A 27083-nucleotide genomic window follows, 5' to 3' on the forward strand; every position below is an offset into this window, starting at 1 on the left:
GAGAAGCATTATGGCCGTAGGCAGTGAAATGGCACCAGAGGAATGTTAGATAGCAGTAGAGTTGGAATTTCTGGCTATGTGCTCTCTCTGCATCAAAGCTGTTCATGGTGTATGTGAAAAGAAAATTTAAATGTACAAGTTTCTGTTGAACTCCAGAGATTTCAGCTGTCCTGAAATGCTCGAGCCTGAGGAGTACAGCTGACTGCCGCTTTGTAAGAGTGTACATGCTATGTAAGAGTGTAAGAGTTTGGGGAGGGTTTTTTTTTTTCCAGTTGTTCTCTAGCACTTTGGATGTAATAAGGGAAGAGAGTTGTAACCCCTTTGAAGCTGCAGGAAAAGAGCTAGAACTAACCACAAAAGCTCAGGCGTGCCTGAGGAAGGTGCAAGGAGGAGCTTCCTGGAGAAAAGAGGTTTATTAAGCCACCTAAATCACTGGGACTTTGGCAATTCTTAAAAGGAATTCTGGAGTGATTCTGCACAATGAGACTTGGAAGAGCCTAGTGCTCTTTTCTTGTTTTCCTTTTAGTTGGTCACACTGCTAAAAGAAACTTTTGACAGTCTCCCAGGAGCAAGAGCATTTAAATAGCATTTTATATAATGGAGAAGTGAATACAAATAAGGCCTTTTGTGTGGGTTGGAGTCTCCACTTGAAAATATCTGTAACTCTTGCAGTTGAGCTCTCAGTGTGTAGGTTTGGATAACCAAAGAGAAGCTGTGGTTTTAGCTGAAATTTTCAAATTAACTGGAAAGACAGAAAACCTGTGTACTGGTTTTGGCTGGGATACAGTTAATTTTCTTCATTGTAGCTGGTATGGGGCTATGTTTTGGGTTCGTGCTGAAAACAGTGTTGATTATACAGGATTGCTGAGCAGTGCGTACACAACATCAAGGGCTGGGGGTGCACAAGGAGTTGGCAAAAGACACAGCCGGGGCAGCCGACCCCAACTGACCAAAGGGATATTCTATACCACATGATGTCATGCTCAGCATATGAAGCTGGGGGAGGAAGGAGGAAGGTGGGGAGACATTTGGAGTGATGGCGTTTGTCTTCCCAAGTAACCGTTACGCATGATGAAGCCCTGCTTTCCTGGAGATGGCTGAACACCTGCCTGCCCATGGGAAGTGGTGAATGAATTCCTTGCTTTGCTTTGCTTGTGCACATGGCTTTTGCTTTTACTGCTTACACCATCTATCTCAACCCATGAGTTTTCACACTTTCACCCTTCCTACTCTCTCCCCCATCCCAGTGGTGGAGACTAAGTGGCTGTGTGGGGCTGAGCTGCCTTCCAGGGTTAAACCTGCTTCTGTTACATCTTTCTGGTGGCTCAACTCCCCTCCCAAGTTCTCATGCATTTCAGGCTAACAAAGAAAACTCCTTCTCTGTTAAAGGACTGCTAAATGCTCTTCATCCCAACTGAGTCATTAGGAACTGACAGAAAGGGAACACAGCCAAACTGAAGAGAAGGTGCAGCACTGAGCTGTGTCCCATTCGTTGCGTTGGGTAATCAGAACTACGAGTAGCACAATAGGCAGATGAGAGTGCTGTGCTGTGAAGAGACCTCTATGTGTTTTCCTTACATACTGCTTTCACAGCTTGCTTCAAGAAGCTCACACATTAGAAGTCATTGGCTTGCAAGAACATTTCCAGAAATTAATGAAGAGCGCAGCTGCTGAAGAAAAGCTGGGTATTGGCAAAACTGTGTGTAAAATTCAGTGTTTATAGTCAAGATTTTAGGTTGTCAAATTGCCTGAGAATTTGTCTCTACAATCCTAACTGAACTGAGAACAAGACGGGACCAAGGGGAGGGAGACGATGATAATACCCCGAGTCAGTGTGAGCCAGAACTGTCTGCTTCCTTCATATGAATGAGTGTAATTGGTCTGTGGAGCTGCTAGGGTTCCTTGTCAATAGGCTAGATGTCAGTAGCTTTATATGAGGAGACTAATGGTGGAGATTGATAATTGACAGGTTTGATTCCTAACTGATGAAGAATTCCTAACCAGATTCATAACTCATTATGAGGAGATTCCTGATAAGACCTTGTTTATGGCATGCATTAAATCTTGCTGGAAAATTCCCCCAGATTTTTTTACCATGAACACCTGCGATAACTAGTTCCTTGAGTGTAGTCAATTCTATTTGCTGTATCTTTTTCCTTTTGATTCCTAAGGAAGATGTCTATGTGAGCATGCTGTCAGTCAGACACCTCTGACTTCAGAATCTCTTGGCTCACTTAAATTTTGTCAACAATGCAGACCAAAGAAGATCCAGCCTCCCCCTCTAAGGGAAAGGGAACTGTGAAAGTTCAGTAATTCTGCTCTGCCTGATCCCCGTCGGGATCCACAGTGTGACAGACAGGGAGCCCAGGATGTATGCACGGAACTGGAAGTTGCTGAAGAACACAGGTGACTTGTAAGAGGTAAAGTGCTGAGCAGTATGTGTGGAGAGTAGGGATCTAGGAGGAAAATCCACAGTAAAACAGGTTGCATTAATTATTTTGCCCATGGAGTAATATGCTTGTTTGCCAATAGCTTCTATTCAGTATTTAAGAGAAATAAAAATGGGTTTCTTTTTCACTTGGATTGCACAGTTCTGGCCCTGTCCAAGTAACAGACAAATGTCTGTATCTGAGCTGTCCTTGCTTCAGCACAACTCAATGGTTTCATGATGAATCCCTAAACAAGCATCCACAACTATCTTGGAAAACTACTCCTAGAATTTGGAAACATAGATTTGCCTGTTTCTGTAACTGCTTGCTACATCTGCCACTTGTTAAGGTTCTAATCATTCTCAGAGTCTACAATCTCTCTGCCCTTATCTTCGCAGACATGAACTGGTACCAAAGAGAGAAGTATTCAGCACAGGAGTCCAAGGAAGGACTTAGGCTATTAAAATAATTCCAGTGCAGATCTATCCGTTCAGTTAAATAATCACCTACATAGATACCATTACTAATGCTGAAAGCTGTAACAAGGGTGTAACAGAATGAACATCTCATTGAAAACAGAACAGAGAGACTAACAAAGCTTTAGCTTCTACTCAGACCTTGTAAACTCCCTGTTCTGTGTGCATACTAATCAAAGGAAGCAATATAAAAATGTTTTTAAGGAGCTGGGTACTTACCCAGCAACTTCTTTTGCTGTGCTTAGAACTGAGACTCGAAGATCAGCAAGGTAAGCGAACACAGGATAACTGGACATCTTCAAACATGAAGCTGTACCTGAGCAACTGATTTTCACAGTGAAGACTACTCTATGTAGAGGATACTCTGAAATGCAGGTCACAGCCACATCCTGCTGAGGATGCTGGAGGACAAGTGATTGACTTTTTCTTGAGGTGTACCAAGACACTAAAAATGAATGGTGGGGAGACGTGGTGGGGAGAAGTAACAAAACACACTGATGTGAGTCAATTATATCCTATAAAATTTGCAGCACACACACCCCCATCCCCCTGCTTTATTTTGCAGAAGTTAGGCATAAAATACATAAGGCTTCATAACAGTTCTTTTAAAATTTGCATTGGGAAGATACCTTACTGAAGAAACAGCAATGTGGTACAGCTGATAGAGGGCACTGAGCATATTTTAGCCAGCAAACCACAAATCGCAGACCAGCTCAGAGATGCTCTCAAGTATGAAGTGTCATACATATTAACACAAATTTCTTAAGGCTTTTGCTCCTTGGCTGTATTTTCAATAATAACATTTGCTCTTGTGGTAAGAGCAGACACTGAAAGTCTGTTATGTTTTACCAAATTCTTAGCTAGCTGATACTAGCTCATTCCAGGCTGCTGCTGCTCCCTCAGCCACACAGTCCCCTCCCATTTAGTTGACGGGAAAGATGAGCTTTTTCCTCAATGTGAAACTGGGCTGTGGCATCTGCTTCTCTGCATTTGGCTTGCAACTCTTTCTGCTCACCTCTTGATTCACTGCTGTCAGAATGGTGAGAATATCTTCTCCTCTGCAAAAACACAGGTATATTTTGTATTAGGGAGGCAGTTAACATCAGAAAAATTACCACATTTTCATATATCTTGATCTATACCAGTGCTAATGGCTCCTGTTTTAAACAGGCTTACAAAGCAGTTAGCTAAGCTGCTTTGAACAATCTGCATAGTGTTGCTCTGTCCTACATTACTTTTTTTCACTCTGAGAGCGCACTCCCTCTGTGTATCACCTACCTCTGCACCCAAATCAAACTTCTGTCATTCAGAAGGAAAATACAGGTGTTGCCAAAAAGAAACTTATGGAAACATAGTTACCGAGGACAGCTGTACTCCAAGTGCTGGCACAATGCCTGTATGTACCAGGTCCCCTGCCTTGGGCTTCTGTAGGAAACATAATCTTGCAGGGTAGCCATGCCCAGGAGGAAGTCTGCCTCTGAGGGGATACAGTCAAGCTGAAATCTTGCATCTGTTTCTACAGAAGAATCTTGCTCTCCAGAATCTGTTTCGATGGTCACACCTTTCTGGCAAGCATCACCTTGGCAGGCCTGAACAAAAAAGACTTTTGGTTTTCCAGCAAGTGAGTGGCAATTCTGTCCAGTGAAAGAAGTGGTCAGTTCCTGGATAGGTATTTCCTGCCCATCAACACCATATATAATGCCTTTTTTCCCATGAGACAGGATACAGCAAACAAAACAGTCTCTGTCCTTGTGGTCTTCGCACCGGTAGATGTTCACAGTCTCACGGATTTCCTCTGCGGTGAGGTCTCTATATTCTGCTATTGTAAAATGAAGCTTGCTAAAGACTCTTCTCAGAGCCGCTGGAAAGTAAACAGAAGGGGAATTGGAGCTGTTTCATTATATGAAAGTTGGACTGCAACTGCAAATTGCATTTCTAGAGATAAACAATCTTTTTTTTAAATCCTGCAACACTACTGTAACAGGTAGTTACACTACTGCTCTGAAAATAATCTAGTAGTCTGATCACTAATCACATCTCTACTGAGTTCCCTTAACTCTCATTAAAAGGCTTCCTTGCAATCTTGCTGTTTAATATAGCCTCTGTCTGGAAAGTGTTCAGAACTATTAAGAAAGCTGTATCGCTTTCCTCCACCCACTTTACAGCTCGTCCCTTCATCTCCCAAAAGGTGTTGAACACTACAGTTGCTTTACCCGAGAGGAGAGGGCAGTACCCATTTGGGTAGTAACTGTGTCACAGGAAGAGAAACTTTGAATTTCAGTTCAGTTAGGGAAGGCCCATTGATGGATTTTGTCTCTTCGCATAGATAGTGCAAATACACCCATCTCACAGACCTTCGGACCTGGAATGAGCTATGCTGCTGCTGCAGGACAGCCTGCTAAAATCAGGGCTCCTGAATAGCAAGGTAATCAAGTCCCTAAATTCCAACATCCTCCCACCTTTTTTTTTTTTTTTTTTTTTTGTTGGATGTTAAACAGCAAATGCCCCATTCTGGTTCAGCAGTAAATCTGTTTCTGATTTTGCGTATTTTAGAAGTAGGATGCATAAGGCTGACAGAAAGCTAGCCTAGCTTGTAAAGTCCAGGCTGAGGTTACTGCTTAAGGTTGCAGTAAACTCAGTAAAACAGCAAAATGCTAGCGAATTGTTCCGAGTCAGTCAGTAAAAGCTTGATGAGTTGATTAGGGTTTGTCAGCACAGGAAACAGAGCTGACTCAGCCACTACAACGGAAGTATCCTAGAAAGGGTAGATTGAAATTCAGACCTTTAGTACAGAAAAAGAAATTAGGTTTCTATTTTTGAAGATACACAAACTTATCTTCAATATTCACTGTACCTGCATCCACGTCTGTCCCATTCCGATCTTTCATGTTTTTGGGTTCTGGCACTGCTTCCCTGGCTTTTGCAAAATTGTGGTTATTCAGGATCAGGCACACTCCACGGGGTCGGCTAGTCATTTTGTAAGCTTCAAGCTGTCGAAAAGAAAGACTACCGGTAAAACTACTGCACTCTCCTCTAGGTGCTTCTCAGCCTTTGCTAGTGGCACAGAATGGTAAAGAGCCAGCTGGCTTTCTCTCTAGGCAGCTCTCCCCATACAGCTTTGCTCCCAGGACCTTGCAATGCACTGCCCCACTGCCTTTGGGAGCCTGTGCACTGCATGACAGCACCCCCCCAGACCCATATCATCATGCTCAGCCCACATGGGGTGCTGCGTTCACCCACTTCTCCATGCCCAGCCATCTGCCAACTGTGTATTTCCTGATATAATAAACTCAGCCTATCTTGCTACCCTTGCAAATGTTCCTGAAGTTTTAACACTGCAGCAGCTGCTGCCTGTGACTTAGCTTCACTATGATGTTACAGAGTGGTGCATTTTTCTTTTTCTAGATAGTGCTTTTAACACTTGGGCTTATAATAACTGTTCACCTCATGGAGGGATGATCTCTTCTAAGACAAAATGATGATGCTTCTAAGAAACAAACTGACTTACCTGGGAAGATTCATTCCAACTGCCAGGAGAATCAGGTGCCACAGATGACGCCAGCCATTTGGTGTGGGCTGAATACAGACAAAAGAGTTTTAAGTACAGAATGTAGCACTAGAGAAAGGAAAGAAGCTCTGTTCCTATTCTCCATCTGCACAAGTACCTCCCAGGATAAAACTGTTCTCTGAAAACACTGAATTGTGGTTGAACGGCTGTTCCTGTTAGCTATAAACCACTAGATAATCAATTAAAAGGGAGTAAAATGTATTGTCATCAGTTAGTAAGTAACTGGATACTCGATCACTTTTTAGAGAGGCATCTGTGTAAAGAAGAGAGATGCAAGTGGTGCAGAGAGTCCAAAAGCTGAAGAAGAGCAAAAAATATAAACATTAATTTTTTGAGAGTTGTAATTACCTTCAGGGCCTCCTGTGCTGCGCCTCTGTTCCTCTGTGATGAGCATCTCTTCTTCACCTGAAAAGCAATCATTATTAGTCCTGTATGATACCTATATGTCACTTCAAGAATAACTACGGGAAAGAGGCTGTTTTGTTTTGTTTTACCAAATAGGTTTAATTCATACTCTTCAATTCTCTTCAACAGGCTGATGTTAATTTCTGCACAGAGACTCTTCAGGATACTTAGGTTGTCTTCTCCCAAAATCCCCTTCTTCTCCATCTCAATGAAAATGTCGAGCATTGTCTGGGTAATCAAAAAGGTAGTTTGCTCTTAGGGCACATCCATGCTGCCACTGGGAGGGAAGTTGCAGCATGTGCACCTAAGCTTTAACGTACTGACAATACATGCGACCCACAGAGTCAGTCCAGCCGACTGGTAGCTCAGTTGAGACCCCAGCTGAGTCAATTAAACCTAGTTCCAACAAAACCTACAAGTTCTGTAAATACAAACATCTTCTCAAAACATACTCGTTTCCCTTCTGCAGCTCAGAGATGCCAAGATCTAGTAAGATCTAATCCAGGAGATCTAATGGTGATTGTACAGGAATATATAATGTAATTTTTAATGACTGCTTTCATTCATTTGACTTCCAGTGGCTATCTTGTGCTCTTAACTGAAACACAAGAATCACTGTAGCGACCATCTTGAGCAATGGCAAAAATGGGTATAACCATGCAAGTATGGTATAGAGATTGCTCTGAAGCAAAAGGGGACCCCAAGGGACAGGAGCTCTTGCCAAACAGTGAGTGGCAGAGCACAGTGGTCACCCCAAGGATTTGCTAGAACAGCTATCACTAGATGGTCACAGTTTCTCCTCGAAGAAAAGAGGGAAAATGCTACAAGAGTTTTCATTAGACAGAACAAAATACCCAGCAGTCAGAACTACAGGCTGAGATAGTGTGAGAGCAGCTGGATCTCCCACAAAGCTATTTGTAGACTCTAAGCTCTTGGGCCTTAGCAAGGATCTCCTGCTTAGATCCCTATTTTCTGAATTTGGAAATAAAAAGAACAAAAGTATAAAGTAATAGCCACAGTGGGTGATTTTCTGTGTTTGGTAATGGCTTAGAAAGCAGCCAAAAGAAAATCGGTTGAGCAAGATGAGTGAATGTGCTCATCAGTCTTCCACTGATCAAAGTCACTGAGTCTCCTAAGCACCATATGGTGCTCAGACATGAAGGCCTCTGTGCCTGGCACAGGGCTGGCCCATGCTCTCTGGGCTGTAACACTGCTGGAAAAGCTATGCATAACACGAGCACAGACAAGTCCCATATGCACCGGAGAGCCTATAATCCCTTTCCAGGTGCACCCTTTTTCTCACGGTGTCTTCACCATAAGAAGAAGAGTGACACTCATTCCCCTCATAGCAACCCAAATGTCTCCATGGATTATAATAATCATTTAAAAAAAAAAATATTAAGGAAATTCTTACAGTCTTAGGGTTTAGCCTGCATTTTGGTAATTCTTTCCCCAAAAGAAACTTGAAAGACTTCAGCTCATCTTCGGTGATGTCTTCTGACAGCTGAAAGAGCAGGTATCTAGAAAAAGAAGTGGAGGACACTGTTTCAACATGTTCCCAAACACATCCCTTAGCACAATTTAACACTATAGTGTTGAACCGCTCCCTTGCCCCCCCCCCCCCCCGCCCCAAGCACATATCCCCCTTTTTTCCCTTTTTAAATGAGGGGACATCAGTCCCAGGACAGCCTGAAGTCAAACCATTTTCAGCTGCAATTAAAAAGCTCTCAGTTTTCCTAAAATCAAAACCACGCTGAAACTTTCTGGAGTTGAGAACAAAGACTCGGCCCCCCTCACTTGTGGCACCACGCAGCACCCGGGCAGGGAGACCCTTCTGGGGGCTGCTAAGCATTTCAGAAAGGTGCGGCTTCAGTTTTCTCCCTTTCGCTGGGCAGAAATTTCAACGCTCCGTATGGCTCGTACCCGCTTCCTCTTGGAAGACGCTTGTGCGCTCCCAAACCTGAGCCCGGCGTTCAAATCGTCGGTAAAAGCTTACACCGCCCACAGGCGAAGGGCAGCCGGCCCCAGAGAGCTGCCTCCCGGGTGAGGCCCGGCCCGGCCCGGCCCGGGCCGCCCGCCGGACCCGCGCCGCCGGTCACTCACCTGTAGGCCGACACTCGTGCCCTGCCTGGGATCCGAAGCTCTCTCTCCATCTCCTCTCGGCTGGAGCCCAGCTGGGCAGCCAGGAGGTCCATCCGGCTGATGCGGTAGAGCAGCTCCTTCAGGAAGGAGAGGTTCCCCGCCTCCATCATGCCTTTCTCCTGCAGCGCTTCGAAGAAGTCCTGCGCCTTCCGGATGGCTTCCAGCTTCCTCATGGGGACGTGCTCCAGGCTGAGGAACTTCAGGGCCGCCAGCTCGGCGTCGTCCAGCTCCTCGCTGACCACCAGCAGCCGCTGCCTGGGCAACTCCATCGCTCCGCAGCGCCGGCGCCGGCCCGGGCCCGGGCAGGGGCAGAGGCCGCTTCCCCGCCGCCCGCCGGGCTGGGGCGGGCAGAGGGCGGCGCTCGGGCCCCTGGGAGCTGTAGTTCCTTCTGGGTCTCTGACTTAGACAAACCAACCGACAAAAAAACCGCAACTCGACTTAAAAACTGCGCGTCTGCCAGAGGGGACTTCTCTCGGACGCGCTGTAGGCCCCCTCCCTTCGCGGCTATGAAGCACTGACTATTCCTGAGTCCGTTCTTGAGAAGGCTGAACCTAGGGGGGCCGGTCTAAAGGTCTGCCTTTCCCCCCAGCTTCTCTGCAATCACCTCTCCCTGGTTTAAAGGCACTCGCAGTTCATTGCCATTTTAACACCAACAGAAAGACGCTCACAACGCCACTGACTCGATGTCCTCCTCGCGAGCCTTTTGGGGCTGCTGGCAGGCAAGGCAGCGCGCTCAATGCGGGCGTTCGGCCCTGTACCCTAACAGCCACTGGCCATGGAACCAGCTCCCTTCCCACCCCTCCCAGATCTGCTGAAGATCCTTCTAGCACCAGGAGCAGGCTCGCAGGAGTACTGCACCACGGCGATGGTGCACCACCTCTGATAACACCTTCTCCTGGTTTCAGCTGGGATGTAGTTAACTGTCTTCCTAGTAGCTGGTACAGTGCTATGTTTTGAGTTCAGTATGTGAAGAATGTTGATAACACTGATGTTTTCAGTTGTTGCTCAGTAGTGTTTAGACTAAAATCAAGGATTTTTCAGCTTCTCATGCCCAGCCAGGGCACCTGACCCAAACTGGCCAACAGTGTATTCCATACCATGTGACGTCCCATCTAGTTTAGGAACTGGGAAGTGGGAGGGCAGGGATTCGCTGCTCAGGGACTGGCTGGGTGTCGGTCGGCGGGTGGTGAGCAATTGCCCTGCGCATCATTTGTACATTCCAATCCTTTTATTACTACTGTTGGCATTTTATTAGTGTTATCTTTATCATTATTAGTTTCTTCTTTTCTGTTCTATTAAACCGTTCTTATCTCAACCCACGAGTTTTACTTCTTTTCCTGATTTTCTCCCCCATCCCACTGGATGGGGGGGGAGTGAGTGAGCGGCTGCATGGTGCTTAGTTGCTGGCTGGGGTTAAACCACAACACACCTTCTGGTGCAGCACTCTCCGTAGATGGTACTTCACAACAACGGGAGGGAGGAGGGAAGAGATTTTACCAGTTAGCATTTCATCCTTCTGAAAATGAACATTAACACCTTAGTGCTCACCTTGAGCAAGAGAGCAATCCTCAGAGCATCCATACTCTCCAAATAAGGAAACAGTGTTCTTCTCATTAAGCCCCAATTTAAAACAAGACTCCCTTCCCCCAAAGAAGAGGAAAAAACAGTTCGACAATATATTAAGCAGAAATCTTCACATTGTTATCATAGAAGCAGCTTATCAATGTTCTAAACCCCACACAGATATTTGATTACTGCACATGTGGCAAGTTGGGTCAAAGGTGGAAGTAACCTGAATATGGCAAGACATCCCATGAGCTAACGTGCCCTCAAGTCATGTTAAAACATGCTCTTCCTAGTAAATAAACTGAAGGAGGTATGGATCCTTCTCTTTGCACTGATATGCCTGGACAAATCAGGCCTGAGCACAAAGTGGCTACACAAATATGAAACTAATGTAAAAGACCTAGGCCAAGCTCAGAAGACAGGCCCAGAATAACGTTCCACCTAGCTAGAAATGCATTGGCACCCACAGGACCCAGCCACATTTGGGGCCTGGGGAATTCCTGTGGCTGCCAATAACAGAACCGATACAGTGACAAGCAAAGACACAATTACAGAAAGGACACACAGAAATGAGTATCTGGGAATTTTTTAGCATGTTTCACAGAAGCCATTGCAGATTAAACATGCCATTTTCTGTTCATCATTTGACACATCCCGAGCTGAAAAGAGGCAGATCTGAATAATTTCAGAGAGAACATGCCCATGTTAGGAGTCAGAATACAAAGGGTAAGCAGTGAGGGTTGAACACCCAACATCTCCTGAGAAAAATCTAGCTCTGGACTTCCTGCTGCATAGCTTAACCTCCTAAATGGTGTGCATTTTGTTTCCACTTCTCTGGGCTTCAAGATTTCCTGCAGGAGATCTTAAAGATCACAGACATAGCCAACAGTTCAACTAATCACAACTCCACAGTACCTGACTTTTTCACACCACTTTGAGAATGAAGAGTGAGCCGTTATATAGGGAAAACACATACTTACAGCAGCCTGTGCAATGGGCGAAGCTGGTAGCAATCACAACACGGGCCGGCTCCTCATACGTACCACCAACCCATCCCAAGAGCAGCACGTTAACAAGTCACCCTAACATCATTAGAGTGGAGAGAATTACAAACTTCCCACAGAAGGTGGGCATAAACAGCTCTCTGGGAAACTGATGTTAAACTGAACGAATAGGTAGCAAGATGCAAATGACTGGGCAGGGATTCGTGCCACTGAATAACATTACTTCCGCCTCTGCAGCTAACAGTTCTCCCTAACTCTTCTAAGCATGTCTTTTTTCAAACAGCATCACTCTGATCTTGCCTGCTTTCAGCTTAAGCCTGCGGGACTTCAAGTCACCAACTTCACTTTCCTACCAGCCTTCTGACTCCACTTTCTGGTGGTAGCACTTCTGCTGGCTGAAAACAAAACACAGAATTGAGTGCCAGGATTGTTTTGCTATAGCATTTAGCCTCCCATCCAGTAGTTGAAGAAAAGGGAGGACAGGCAAAGTAACTATAGCTGAGGGCCTTCAGAGAGGAAAGGTGATTGCCCCTCACCATTCTCCAAGTGGTGCTACAGAGGAAAAACAGTCAGAAAATTGCAGATCTGACATCCTTCTTACGTCTCAGTTTTGGGGAGGGGGGGCTACTAATAAGTGCAAGAGCATATCAGCCACCCTGCCACAGGTGTGTGTGAGCATACTTTGCTCAGAAGCATAAAACTCAAAGTGCGTTTTCTCCTTCCTTGATCACTGCATGAGCCACACATAAATTCACAGTATGGCTACTTCCTGCAGTCCTTTAGAGGATTCTGATGGGCTTTTCTCTCCCTTCTAGTAGGTCTTCATCAGCAGGCAATAACGTTAGCTATGGAGGTGGCCTGATTTTAAGAGATAGAACAAAATACCATGCCAATTTAATGACAAGATGCGACTGACCAGCACACCCACTCCAGTGGAGGACACCTCAGAGGAGAAGGGCAAAAACCCAATGATCTCAGAGAAGAATATATTGTAAAGAAAGCTCATCAGGACACTGGAGGGTAACCTTAGTTTCAGAGAAGACAGCTGCACCTGTGAATCATCAGGTTCCCCAAGACAATTTACAAAGAATAAGGTCTTCCTGAGCTACCCAGACCAGCATGGGGGGGTGGTGGTGGTATGTGAATATGTGGCTCAGCCCCACAGAAAAGTATAAAAACTGCATAACTGATAAAATATTTAAACTTTGAAAAGAGCAATGGGCTTCAGCTGGCTTCAACCCACATGTTCCATTGTGACTGGGGATGCCCAGTGTTATGAGCAGAGACAGGTAATAAGACAAGCAGTAATGAGTATTATGAGTAATATTTGTATTGTGATTCAACTGTATATTGCAATTGCTAAATTATGCTTGTGTTGTGATTTCAGTATGTTGCTATATCACTCTCCTAAATCAAAATCCCATGTAGCACCAAATATACCAAATAAGTAAATTTGATATTCAATTTCTCCTCATAAAGAATATCTGAAAGAACTTGGTCTGAGAGTATTGAATTCCAACACAGAGAAATATGAAAAAATCCGAAATGCTGTGGACTCACAACTTAGCTACTGGAGCAGCTGCCACCTTCCAGCAAGTTTCTCCCAGAGGAAGCAGTTATTTCATTTAAGCTATAGCTGTCCTGGGTTCAGCTGGGCTACGAGTTAATTTTTACAGGAACCTGGGAGGTGGGGGGCATAGCCGGGGCAGCTGACCTGAACTAGCCAAGGAGCTATTCCATGCCATGTGACATCATGCTCAGTATATAAATGGGGAGCGGGCTGGGGGGAGTTCTCTCGACTTTCGGTGGGGGAAGTGGCGGAGCGTCGGGTCCCGGGTGGTGAGCAAGCATTGCACTGTGCATCACTCTTTTTGTATACTCGTTCATTAGTACCGTTGTTGTTGTTGTAACCTTTTTTTGTTTGTTGTCCCAGTAAACTGCCTTTATCTCAACCCTCGAGGTTCCAGGTTTTTTTTCTTTTCTCTCCTCCGTCTCCCCCCTATCCCACCGGAGGGGGGCGGGAGGAGTGAGCGAGCGGCCGCGTGGTCCTTTGTTACCGGCTGGGCTGAAACCACGACAATAGTTCCTTATCATAAAAAAACATTCACAAATCTAATTACTAACTTCATATTGGGGTCTCATTTATGAAAACATTATAAAAATGTAAATAAATTGTTGCCACATTTCCTAAATTGTTAACCAAATGTCAGCCACAGAACTGTATCATACCTGGCAAAACCTTCTGGTAACTTTTGCCACAGACAGCACTCGCATTTACATAGTGCTTGTAACGTCTGTTTATTATTTATGAAACCTGTGTGAACAGAGTTGTGATTCTAAGAATGGGCATTCTACCTTTTACTTGGAAGGTCAACAAGGGTAAGGGGAGCAAAATGCAACTGCCAACACATTGTGTGGAATTAGAATGAAGAAGTTTTGCTTCAAGAACACAAGCAGGATTAAATAAAGAACCCTTGCTTTTATGGCTAGACATGGCTTTCCAAAAAATACAAACTAAAAAAAGCAAAAGTTACGAAGTGTCTTAAATCCATCCTTTATCTTTTTATAAACTCAAAAGGAATGTAGCTATTAGAATCCCATACAGCTCCCACATACCACCTACACATTTCTGAGGATGCAAATTAAGAACAGCCTCACTGGCATCAGCCGCCATTATCATGAAAGTCCTGAACTTAAACTTATTCTTTCCTACCATCTCTTCAGCTGCTAATGAAGGGATATCAATATGCTACCCCCTGGGGTGGCTGCCATCCAATACTTCAACAAGAGCAAAATAACTTCTGCTGCTGAAGTAAAAGTGTTCATCATGGTGACTGTACCTCAGTCAGCTCATCCAAAAGAGAAACACACCACAAACAATGGTGATGTGAAAACGAAGAGTATTTATTACAACAGAAAGAAGAGTCCACAGGAGCTAGAGTCAGTTGCCAGGAGAAGGCATCTCAGAGCAGTGGATCTAACGGAGCAGCACCTTCCTTCCAGCGGCTGACAGCCATTCAAAACAGTCCCCTAAGAGCTCTGAGAAAAAACACAATTAGAACCCTTACTATTAAAAAACCTAAACAGCAGTGCTGTTTAGCCAAGTAAATTAGTAATATAAAGCAAACTAAATACTTGGAGGAAAAGAATAAAACTTGTATTATCATCACTTTTCAGTCCTTCTGGACAGGGATGTTATTTTCCATGAAAAATTATACAGCTTCCAGAGACAGCCAGTGATTCACCTCTGGGTAAATCAGTTAACAATCTTACACATGCTCCCTGGGAAGGGATCTAGCATTCTGAATCCATCTGTTCTTTTCTTCAGATTTCAGGGACTTACAACAACTCGGACAGAAATAAGACTTCCACTGCCATTTCCAATAACTCTTAAAAATCACACTATCTGGAAGTGCTTCCTCTCTTGAAACCCAGACTGAACAGACTCCACTGCTTCTGCAGGACAGAAAGCCAGATCTGTACTCCTCTACGGCCTTACCAGACTGCTACAGATCCTGGTGTCAGGAGACTGATTAACCACGGGATTGGAAAATTTAGGTCCCATGGCCCCTGGTAGGACTGGGACTAACTACATAGATCCAGACAATTTCTCTTGCAAATTCTCTTCCCTGTGGAAGCCCATTCCAGATGTGATTCCCAACTGAGTGTATTCCTATTTTTCTACTTTTCAGTTGACTAACATTGTGGAATTTGGAAGATCAATTGCTTCCGTAGGGTTGATGTTATCTTTGGCATCTGCTTCCATCCATTTAATACTCTTCTTCCCACTTCCTTGTTCACTTCTGTCAGGATGGTTATGAGATCCTTGCGGCTTTGAACAAAAATGAAGAAAAGTTACATTGAAATACATGGTACTTGCAGCTAGGCAAGAAGCTGATTATGTTTGCTCCACCAAAGTCATATCTCAGGGAGGGCTAGTATCCTCCCCTCACCCTGCCTGTCACTGAAATTGCTCACTCCATTGTGTAATCACAGAGTTTAGTGTGTTTGGGGGAATAAAAGCAACCTCCGTGTAGCATTGCTTTACCAGCAAACACAGTCCCCTGCTTTGCTTATAGTCAGAAGAGCACACTAAGTTGAAATAGAACCAAACCTATGCATTCTCCAAGCCCTCTTCTGGACACCATGAGAAAGTGATATCTGAAGAGAAATTCTATCTTCTAAAGCAAGTTTATGTTGGGGATGGGAGGGAGGCAATAATGAAAATTATGACTAAAGAACACTTGATTTTTTTGTCTGTGTAATCACTCAACAAATTCATCTCTCATCAGGTGTCACTGGAAGAAAAAATAAATTATCAGTCAAAAAACATTAAAAAACCTGCACACACATACACAGACTTGTTTATATGTAATGTTCCAGCATTACAACCCTGATTCTGTCATAGGCAAATTAGGGGAATTCATTTGTACTTTGGTTCATCTGTAGAAGAATAAGAATGCCCAGTTCCAGAATAATTACTGTTCTGCACTGTCCTGCACGTGAAAAGCATTATATAGCACAAATGCAAAACACCGATGTTTCAGCACAGCATGCTTAAGTATGTATGTCTGCAATACCTCAAATGTATATGGATTAAAAATAGTACTTACAGTGGGCAAAGCAACTCCATCTTGTCACAGAGGCACTGAACGTAAACACTGCCAGTCTTTGTACAGCGGTAGCACTCATAGTCTTCCACTGTAGCCATGCCAACCAGAATATCAGCCTGATCAGGAATGGAAGTCAGAGGGGTAGCATCTGTCTCAAGAAGGCTGGAAAAGTCTTCTTTCACTGTGACAGCTGGATGACCTACAGAGCCTTGGCAAGCCTGGATGAAAAACAGCTTGGGTTTGCCAGCAAGAGAAGGACAATTAGATCCACTGAAGCAGGAGAGTAAATCTTTAATATTTATAAGCTCATGATCAACGCCTTTTATTTTGTCTTTTTCACCATGGGAAAAAATGAAGCAAACAAAACAGTCCATGTTACTATGATCTTTTTTGCTGTATTCTTTAACTTTTGCATACATTTGCTTTGCTTCTAGATCCATGTGCTCAACTGTCTCAAACTGAAGCCACTTAAAGACCCTCTTCACAGCCTCTGGGAAAAGAAAGTCAGAAGGCACTTGTTAAGCATAAACAGTGACAAGGAAGATGCTGAAACATCAGTGTCTGTGTGGTAGAACAGATACTAGCAGAAAGGTTCAGATCCCACCAATAATCTCACCTGACTGACTCAGCCTGCCAAATCTAATTAGAAGAACCCAAATGCCTAATTTTATTTTTTTTAAACACAACTGGGCTAAGCATCATGCTATCTAAAAAAAACCCACCAGGTTTCAGATTATCTGATTAACTGGTATAAATTAGTGAAGCTTACTGTGTTAAAGCAATCTTTAACTGTGCATTGCATAGTAATCTCAGATGCTTAAGAACACCACTTAGCAAGTTAAAGAGGAGGTACCTCTTTAGAATGATAAATTCTGCCACTCTTAATGAATTAGGTCCCTCATTCTGTGAGAATGATCAACACAGCAAGAAGGAAGGCAAGGGTAACCTGCTAACAAATCCTATGCAGACGTCTCAGCAAATGCTGACTTAATTGTTGTGTGGGCAATGAGAAAGTAGCTGGGAAGCAAGCAGCCTGTAGACAGGCTGAATGGAGTTAAAATATCAGTGATGTGTGCTTTCATGAAACAGATTTTACTTTTTTAAGATAAACACTTGTTTATCTTGGAAGTGACTCTTACAGGAAGACAGGCTTTAAGGAAAATTATAAAGTAGTAGCATTTATTTGAGCATTAAAGAGAATTTAAAGACTTTAAAATATTACTCCATGATAGCCAAGAATTAAAAACAATCAAAAAGTGAAAAGGTGGAATAGTAATCCCTCCTTCAGTATTTGGTACATATGACCAATTAAGACGATGCTTTTTACCTAGAACAGAAAGCACTTCCTTCTTTAAGCCATCAAATAAACTGTTCAAAGTGGTGTATTTCCAATTTCTACAGTGACTGTCATTCCAGTTACTCTGGAGGCAAAGGACCTCAGTGGACATGATTCTTCTTCACAGGAAAGATTAGATAATTCTTTCAGAGAATTTTCAGAGAAGAAAACAAAACAGTAATGGTATTTAAAAAGTACTTACCTCCATCTTTCACTGTTCCTTCTCTGGCTTCATACGGATTTTTAAAAATGTAGTTATTAAGAATCACACAGTAACCATGGGGGTTATTTTTCATCTTATATGATTCCACAAGCTGTAGAAACAAAGCAGGTAAGAAAGCAGTGCCAAGCATCCAAAAAAGAAATATACTATACACAAGATTGTTGCTCCTTCATGTCCAAGTGCAAAAAAATCATGGGGGCCAAGATACAAGAAAGGAAAAGCCTAAGAATACAAGCTAGCTACTGGGGAGAGGAATCTGCTTTGTCTCCCTGAATCCCTCCTCCTCTCTCGCTGTGATTAGGATATGATTTTGGCATGGGAGAAAGTGAGTATCCAGAAACACAAATGTGCATGTGCAGACAAAAAGTTCCTGCACCCTACCATTCCTTCTGAGAGTCCTTGTGGGTTTCTAGTGAGGTAGCAGATTCTGTTGTTCCTTTCCCATCTGTTCAGGAGTATCTCTCTCCATTATCGTTAAGATTGGTTTTTCTTCACACAACAGCTACTCCTTCATTTCTTGCCTAAAAGGTTGCTGACAGCCAGGTCCTCACAAAGGAACAAGGCTTGGTGTTGTTTTGAAAACAGGAATTGTTCCAAGGCCTATATACAAAGCCAAAACCCCTCCCTTTCAGCTCTTCCACCTGCTTAGTCTTAAGAATTTATGCTCCCCGCTCCCAGGAGCTGGATAAATACTTTAAAGGTAATCTTGACGTATTTCTCACCAGGTGTGGTGTCTCCCCCTCTGCTCCTTGTTCTGCTGTATGCACAGATGCAGACACTGGATAGTGGAGTTTTTCCTTAGAATAATTTTCTAAGACGGAGAAGATAAACAGAACATTTTAGGACTAAAAAGATAAATCTTCCACTGTGCATAGTTCAACACTCAAAAAAACAGTATAAGGAGTGAGGTGGAGGGTGGTTTCCACATCACTGAGACACCATCATTTTGTAGAGCTGGGCCAAGCAGGGTTCCAGTTTCACAAACTGTTGGTTATTGAAGCTGTGCAGAGCTGTGCTCTGTTTCTTCTCTGCTCTTTTATTGGTAGCAAGATCCAGATAATAAAAGGCTGAATGTCAGTAGTCATGCCAGGCAAGCCATTCACTAACATCTCCACTATGGGATACATAAGTGAAGGAGGAGACCCATTTTTGTACAGTGGTACACTACAGCTAGTTCCTTTACTTCTGAGGCCACTGTCTCTTCTCCAGAGAACTTTACTGTTTGGGTGGACACACCAAGCACGCAGAATACCAGCACAATGGAATATCTCCTCAAAGCAACAAAATGGTTCTTTGAATACAACTGCCTGAAATAAGTGAAGAAATCATCAAACCCATGACTCTACCCAAGGAAATAAATCACAGTACCCCTTTTACAAGTTACACAGATGTGTTTAAATGGAATTTAATTGTCAGGGCAACAAGATCTGTAAGACATGCTCTTTTTCTACTTATCAAGGGGGACAAAATCATAAGAATACCACTAAAAAACCATTCCCCTGATACAGGGCTTGCTTCTTTAGAGACAGATCAGCAGCACAAAGATGCTGGGGAAACTAGTTGGTATCTCTGCAAGGAACTGCATGGGCTGTATAGACGTATCTAAGGAAACACATGTCCTGAGTCATCCAGAAGGAGGTTCTGGGGAAAAATTTAATAGGTCTCAGTTGTTGTTGGTTGACACATCCTATCTCCCAAACAGTAAGGCCCAACTGTTGTGTCAGAAGTCACCACTCAGCTGCAACAGCCCAGATATACTGAAGTCCTTGAAATATCAGATCTGGTACAGAAAGCTAATGGTTACGCTTTAGTCAAGTACCTGGTCTCCAGGGACTTTTTCTTTGACTAAGAGCAAACAGCCTGGCTAACAGAAAATAATGCTGACAATCTCCCAATACTAGTTTCCCCAAGGCAACTGTCACTTCCAGTCTCTTTCAGTGCACTGCACTGTTTCCCAAAGAGAAAAATAGCATTTAAGGCAAAGACGAGGGAGAAGCAGACCATTTACAAGGCACAGAATGTATTCCAAGGAGAGATACAAGAAGGTACGATGGGATAATGAAGTAGCAGAAAACTTCAGAAGCCACATGTACCAAGAGCTGCTCTGCCTATCCTAGGATACTGTAAGGTCTCCCTCTTATCTCTGGACTCCTAAGCTGCCAAGGATGGAGCCACAAAATTCACAAAAACCCCAGCTCTACTCTTAAACAGCAGATTAAATAATTTACCTTTTTTTTTTTCTTCATAGGTATCGATTTTTTTCTTTATGTCAGCTCTAACTCCCTTTAATATATCTTTCAGCATTGCGAGGTCATCTTCTTTAATTATCCCGTTTCTTTCCATTTCCACTAAGACCTTCAACATTGACTGGTAAAACAAAAACACATAACCCAAACTCATACAATGACCTTCAATAACTGCAGCATCAGACACTTCTGGACAAAGCAGAAGACAACATCCTCATTCCCAGAGACTGACCAGCTAAAGACCAGTTTCTTTTTCTTCCAAACCTCATTAAAACAAGGGTCAGGATGCAATGCAACTGAAGAAACACCACAAAGTTTAAGACAGGATCATTAGAAATTGCCTACGGCTAGGTTATCCTGCTTTGTTTCAGCAGTGCAAAGCACTGACGTGGAAAACAACATGGAATCCTCTTGTGCCTCTGTGTTCAGATGAAGTGCTGTTAAGTCATTTAGCTGTGCCATTTTACATTTTCTATTACAGAAAAGGTGTTCAGGGCTACTTTTTTTTTTTAAAGCTCAATAGTCCACCAAGTTGGAGGCAAATCTGCTAATTTCCTATAGGTGCCACAATACAAATAGGACTTTTAAGGAAGCTTCTTAATACCACAAAGAATTTTTATAACACTGTTCATTATTTACAATACAAGTATTAAACTAGCTCATCAAACCTCTTAATATTTGTGGGGGAGTTAACAAAATTTGTGGGGGAGTTACCCCAAATTACAATAAAGAAGAAAACGTACCCAATGACAGACAAAAATTTGTGGTTGAACTTGCATTAGAACTTGATTTTCTGTCTCCGAAACATTGTTTTTCCTCCAGTAAACATCACTCTTCCTAGATACAGCATATGTACAAATGCCTTATAAATGCCAAGCAAAGATGAAAAGAAGAGCATGATGGATATTGCAAAAAGAAAAGATTACGGAGACAGGTGGTGGAGGGAAAATAGGTACAGGAGAGCAAAAAAGAGCAGAGAAAAGACACAGTGAGAAAAAAAAGGGTCCATTCTTTCACACAGCAGCTATCAGCTAACATCACAATCCTTCAACGACAGATTTTAGTGAGAGCAGACTGCTTCCTCTTTCCTCCCTTCTTACAAGAACTAGCAGACTGTGAACTAGCCTTGCAAGAAACTTATCGAGATCACTTTGCATACAGCATTATCCTGGAGTTTGTTCTTTGGTATTTGTTTTTGGAGCAGGAACTTTATGCTCTTGACATCTTCTGGAGTCAAGTCCTCTGCAATTCCATATAGCAGTTGCCTGGCAATAAAGAATAAAGAAATACTGATTAAGAAAGTTATGAGAAGTAACCACCACAATTACACATTTGAACTGCAAAATGTAAAACTCACAATGGCAGGTAATCATGCTGTAATAAATACAAACATCCCAGCATAATTGTAAGACAACAGTGCAGACAGAAAACAAGACGGTACACAACAGAACTGTTGTACATTTTGCATGCAAAGGTTTTACTACTTCTGTGCTTACCTGTAGGCTGACACCTTTGCCCTGCCTGGGATCTGAAGCTCTCTCTCCATCTCCTCTCGGCTGCAGCCCAGCTGTGCAGCCAGGAGGTCCATCCGATTGATCCGGTAGAGCAGCTCCTTCAGGAAAGAGAGGCTCCCCACCTCAATCATGTCCTTCTCCTGCAGCACTTCGAAGAAGGCCTTGGGCTCCTGGATGGCTTCCAGCTTCCTCATGGGGATGTGCTCCAGGCTGAGGAACTTCAGAGCAGCGAGTTCATCTGTGGCCAAAGCCTCAGAAATGTCAAAAAGGAGCTTGTGGAAGTCTGTACTCATTTCACATCAGGATTTGGATCTAAACACAAACAGAAGTTGATTTCATCTGTCAGTAACAGCCGTGCAACAACATGAGTATAAAAGGTATCGCATCATGCAGAATAGTCCAAAATAAATACATGCAATCAAAAGTACTTCAGTAGAGAGAGGCTGTCTTGCTATCATAGCTTTGATGCTTAGCTCTTACAGTTCTCTTAACAAGGAATATAAAAAAACCTCTGTACTAAGTAAAATTGACAGAGAAAGTCACCAATTGTTCTTGCTTCCTATGGTGTGTCTAGACAGCGGGAAGTACTGATCAACTTACAGGATGTACAATCCCAGCAGGCTGCTGCTGTTTTCATTTTGTTTTGGTTTTGCTTTTTTTGAGATTGGATCCCATTTGGGAGCAGGAGCCACTTGCCAGTCTGAAATACAGACTATGTAGTTGTTGTGGTTTAAGCCCAGCCAGTAACAAAGCACCACAAAGCCGCTCGCTCACTCCTCCCCAGCCCCAGTGGGATGAGGAGAAAATAGAAAGAAAAACTTGTGGGCCGAGACAAGGACAGGGAGGCATCACCCACCACTTATGGTCACGGGCAAAAGACAGGCTCAACTTGGGGAAGAAACAAAATCAATTTAATCTACTACAAATCAAATCAAAACAAGGATACTGAGAAGTAAAACCAAACCCTAGAACACCTTCCCCCCATCCCTCCCTCCTTCCTGCCTCAACTCTGCTCCTGATTTCTCTACCTCCTCCCCCTAAGCAGTGCAGGGGGACGGGGAACGGAGGTTGTGGTCAGTTCTCCACACATTGTCTCTGCTGCTCCTTCCTCCTCAGGAGAAGGACTCCTCACTCTTCCCCTCCAGCGTGGGGTCCCTCCCACAGGCTGCAGTCCTTTGCAAACTTCCCTGGCATGGGTCCTTTCTGCAGGCCGATCTTCAGTCACAGGCTGCTCCAGCACGGGCTTTCCCATGGAGTCACGGCTGTCTTCAGGGGCATCCACCTGCTCCGGCATGGGCTTCTCCACAGCCTGCAAGTGGGCATCTGCTCCCCCACTCACCTCCACGGGCTGCAGGGGCATCCCCTCCTCTGGCGCACCTCCTCCCCCTCCTTCTTCACTGACCTTGGTGTCTGCAGAGGTGTTTCTCTCACATTCCAATCCCCTCACTCGCTGGGGGTTCCCCTTCTTAAATCTGTTCTCCCAGAGGCACTACCACTGTCACTGATGGGCTCAGCCTGGCCAGAGGCGGGTCCGACTTGGAGCTGGGGAAGCTTCCAGCAGCTTCTCACAGGAGCCACCCCTGCAGCCCCTTCCCTGCTACCAAAACCCCACCACACAAACCCAAAACAGTAGTAAATGAGACTGCCAGGTTTTACACCGTGACAAAGATAAAGGTTTTACATCACAACAAAGATAAGAATCCACACGAGTATAACTCTTCTGTCTGGCTTCTTTCTTTATACATTGCTTCTGACCCTGGTCAGCGTAGCCAAAACGCCTCTTCCTGTTTTGGATTGTCTGCATCAAATAAAATTCAGTTCCCAGTTCTCAATCAATTTGTAATATTCAAATCAAATACAGATCATGTCAACCATTTTAAAAAGGCCAGGAGAATTCTTCTCAAACTAGTTCTGTTTCACTGAACATCAGATACCACCTCCCTTCTCCACCACTTCCTCCATTAGCTTCAGAAATATTAAACTTGGCTTATGGATCCAACTTTTGAGCACAAGATAAAGTTAGAAAATACCAAGTGCAAGCCTTCCAACTATCTCACCCTGACACTTAAAAGACCTGCCACCACTGCCTCTCTGGTAAGAGAACCATTTGCCACTTTATTCTCTCTGCCTTAGATCTAAAGACACCTAGGAATCTCTGAAGAGAAACTCTACAGAAGTGCATTCAACAGAGGTCTCTTGTCCCATTGAACTCACTGGGAGACAGAAAAGTTGACAACAGCAAATCAGAACTTCCTACTCCTACACTACTGGAATATGAGGCAATCCATTTTAATGTTACTGCTACTGCAAATGTTTCAATACCAGGACTAATAACTCCAAGGTAGCCCAGCCGATTAACTGAATCAGTACTACTGTAAATATTTAAAAAAAAAAATAAAAATTAGCAGACAATTGTACTCCCCTCTCCTCCAAGGACCACTCTACAGCAAAGCAGCTTTTTGTGGCACCCCCTTGGTCAGCACTCTTTAGTTAGCAAGAGTGAACATACAACTGAATCTCTGTCTATCAAAAAAACAGATAAAACACCAAAACATGCATTGTGATGCAGCATATACAATTCATGCTCTGCCCCCAAGTACTGTTTTCTTTAAATCCATTCAAACCAAACTTTGTTTTAAACAGACTAGAATCCATATTGTTCAGCCCATATAACCACAAAACCACTAGTATCTGAATGAATCGTATGTGTTTAACGATTCAGTGATCTCAGATGTGACTGTGTATTTTTATATCCACCAGGAAAGAGGAGTACATTTCCTTGGTAGCTAGTTATGAGTTACCTTCTTTCTCACATAAATCGTGCCTTTTGTTTAAGATACAAGGCATGTGCTTATAAAAGTAAATCTTTCTGGTAAAGGGATTTTCATTTTTATTTCTCAAAGGCTGCAAGTTTCAAACCGCAAAATTACTGCAATTATAACAGATGTGCCACCTACACACTATATTTAATCCTGTCTGTAAATACAGGGAGCACACTAAAACAATGCTTAACTGCTTTTGTCTTTTTCTCCCATTTTACTAAATTAAAGACACAAGTGATACAAAAAGCAAACTGTTTAATAATAATAACAACAACAACTACTTTACATCACCTACACGGCAAGACAAGCTGGAGGACTGCTGGAACAGCTCTGAAAAAAGTGAGACAGCCATAGTCTCTGAAGTTCCAGGAAAAGTACTGCCTTTTGTACTATGGTCTATACTGTCACGTGACTTACAAAAAGTATAACAAAGTAATAAGCTGTGGTCATAATGCAGCAATTCCCTACTCCACCTATCACCGTTCCAGTTTCAGGAAATTATTACAGTGCTTGTGAGAAAATTGGAAAACAAGCCACAAAAGTAACCAGCTTTTGCGTTTGGTTTAAGGGGATACACTAAGCAGCATAGCCAGGACTTTCTAGCATACAGCACAGCTCAATACATTTGCTCCCATTCAGACAAAGACAGTGAGGCAAAGGTGAATCAATTATATCTTCCCATTTAAAAATATCTCAGTCCCACTGTCCTGCTGTGGCACAGGATCCCATGACTTACCTCCTTTCTCTGAAGTCCCTCTCCAACTCACCCTAGCCTATTTTTAACATGCACTTTCATGGAAGATTATTTCCTAAATTAAAAAAAAGTCAACTATCAGCACTGAATTCAGTAGCAGTACTCAGTGAATACTGGGAACTGAAAGGCTACACATTAATTTGAAATTATTTATGTAATATACTTCCCCATTTACAAAACAATTTAAGCAATAATTAACTTTTGGCGTTTTCACCCTCTTTGAAGTATGGAACTCTGCCTTCAATGGTAAAGTTCCCAGTATGATCTGCTGGTTACCAGTATCTTCCTTGCAGCAGGAAACATACAATCAGCAATCAGTACAGCTACCAGACTCTCTGAAGCTTGTGAAGTCAGCATTATGAAGAGAGAAAGGAGAGCTCAAATTTATCAATATTTTGCAATGAAAGCAATCATTCATTGATTCCAACCCACCTACCTTTATAAACTCAAAATTATAACATAACCTTTGATAGAATGAAGCATACAAATTCATTCCAAAAGGCACACGCTAGCAACAGTTCAGAAAATGTGTCTGACTTACTTTACTGGCAAGAGTTGTCCTTTTATCCAAAGGCTGGGGGCAGAACAGAGACGCACCACAAGCACTATCTGATCTTCAGGTCCAAAATGGTTCTGTCTCCATGTCATCCCATGCCTGAGTGTCTCTCTCCCTGCATCAGTTCCTCTGCGTCTGAACTGAATCGAGACTTCAGTTGCAGTTTGAAAGAGGAAGCATGCTGTGTTCAGCACTGTGTGAAAAATATTTGCGGACAAGACCAAGCCCAGGTTGGCACTTTCCAGATAGAGGCTTCTCCCATCATGCAGCAGTTTCAAGGACCAGCCCTCCTCCTACTGTTCTTCCTCTTTGTCTTTACTGTTTCACTTCTTACTTCTCCTTCTCTTGCCCTTCCCCAAAACGTTCCTGTCCTTTTGTTATCTTACAGTGTCTCCAATTTCCCTCAGTTCCCCTGCACCCTGGTTTTGTCCCTCTGACTTCCTCTAGAACTGTCCCAGTGACCCAACCTATTCCTTGTGCAGTAGCCTGCCAAAAATTCATCTCTCCCAGAAAGGCTGGTCTTGAGGAAGCAAAAACGCTGAGGCTACTGACTACTCAGAAACTGTAGTGACTGTGGCCTCTACTGGCATAAGGCAGGATACACAGCTCCTGCACAAAAACTGACAGTCAGGAGGTACGGGATACCAGAGACTTGTGGATGTTACAAATCCCACTTTAAGATCATGATCTTCCCAAGCTACCAACTTCCCCAACAGACAGACTCTTTTTACACTAGTTCCACTTAAATCTGTCCAAACAAGGGTTGCACAACTCACAACCCTTCTTTAATTCTGTAGGTGGAGAGCATGCACATGTGCGTTATGCTTCTGTATGCCATCAGTAAGGCTCAACAGAAACCAACCACATTTTTTTGTTTTCTTGTTTTAGGCCGATTTCTTTCTGGCACAGCTCTGTACTACTAGAGTTACACTGAAGGTGTACAGTGTGGACAGCAAGGAGCGATGAATATATATCATCATAAAAACCACCCACTCTTCCCCAAGACTTTCAAACTGCTATCTTACACTGCAGGAGATCACTCGGAAACGTCCAATGACCGTGCTGAATGGCAGCTGCAGTTATAGTGCTAAGCCTACCCTGCCTTTGGGCTTGTGCTGATGGAGTACCACTGCATGCACCCAAGTATTAGAATGTGCAGCCATATAAACACAACCCTCCACATACACAAGCAAAATATTCACACTGAGTAGTATAAATCATGGTAGTGTAAACTGTGTTTGAACAAACCTTCTTATGAGTGAGGGAGACTTTACCAGTCTTTTATACTTCACAAGTGTGGATCCCTCTCCCTAGGGAACTCAAGGCAGAAGTCAGTTTAGACTCTTCTGACTGTGATACCCTCCTGTGATTTAACTGGAGATTACCCAGGCAGAAGTCTCTACAGACAACGCAACATAACATGATTATG

At 43.4% G+C, this 27083-nt stretch overlaps 1 protein-coding gene across 5 annotated transcripts; it reads right to left on the minus strand.

The window, feature by feature from the left end:
* Positions 1-3413: 3413 nt before the first annotated feature.
* CASP8 (caspase 8) lies at positions 3414-26856 on the minus strand. 5 transcript variants are annotated; one of them, XM_069781786.1, is made up of 9 exons: positions 25640-26854; positions 21505-21834; positions 21168-21273; positions 19991-20129; positions 18485-18573; positions 17742-17853; positions 16204-16693; positions 15292-15422; positions 14474-14629 (listed from the first exon to the last, which is right to left on the minus strand). In XM_069781786.1, coding segments are annotated over exons 2-9 (1380 nt in total). In that variant the 5' UTR covers positions 21816-21834; positions 25640-26854; the 3' UTR covers positions 14474-14627. The 5 variants fall into 5 exon arrangements, with proteins under 5 accessions (XP_069637883.1, XP_069637887.1, XP_009924273.1 ...); XM_069781782.1 differs by lacking the exons at positions 14474-14629; positions 15292-15422; positions 16204-16693; ... (4 more) ...; positions 21505-21834; positions 25640-26854 and adding exons at positions 3414-3963; positions 4265-4766; positions 5760-5895; ... (3 more) ...; positions 8293-8398; positions 8982-9354; XM_009925971.2 differs by having other exon boundaries at positions 14474-15422; positions 25640-26856.
* Positions 26857-27083: the final 227 nt, after the last annotated feature.

Source organism: Haliaeetus albicilla, chromosome 4, assembly GCF_947461875.1.
Source record: "Haliaeetus albicilla chromosome 4, bHalAlb1.1, whole genome shotgun sequence".
NCBI classification, from domain to species: domain Eukaryota; kingdom Metazoa; phylum Chordata; class Aves; order Accipitriformes; family Accipitridae; genus Haliaeetus; species Haliaeetus albicilla.

Coding starts and splice junctions, on each gene's coding strand:
- CASP8 (XM_069781782.1), bottom strand. CDS start 9,289: ATGGAGTTGCCCAGGCAGCGGCTGCTGGTGGTCAGCGAGGAGCTGGAC. Junction 6,879..6,967: donor GTATGAATTAAACCTATTTG/GTAAAACAAAAC, acceptor ATTGCTTTTCAG/GTGAAGAAGAGATGCTCATC. Junction 4,767..5,759: donor TGGGACAGACGTGGATGCAG/GTACAGTGAATA, acceptor TTTACTTTCCAG/CGGCTCTGAGAAGAGTCTTT.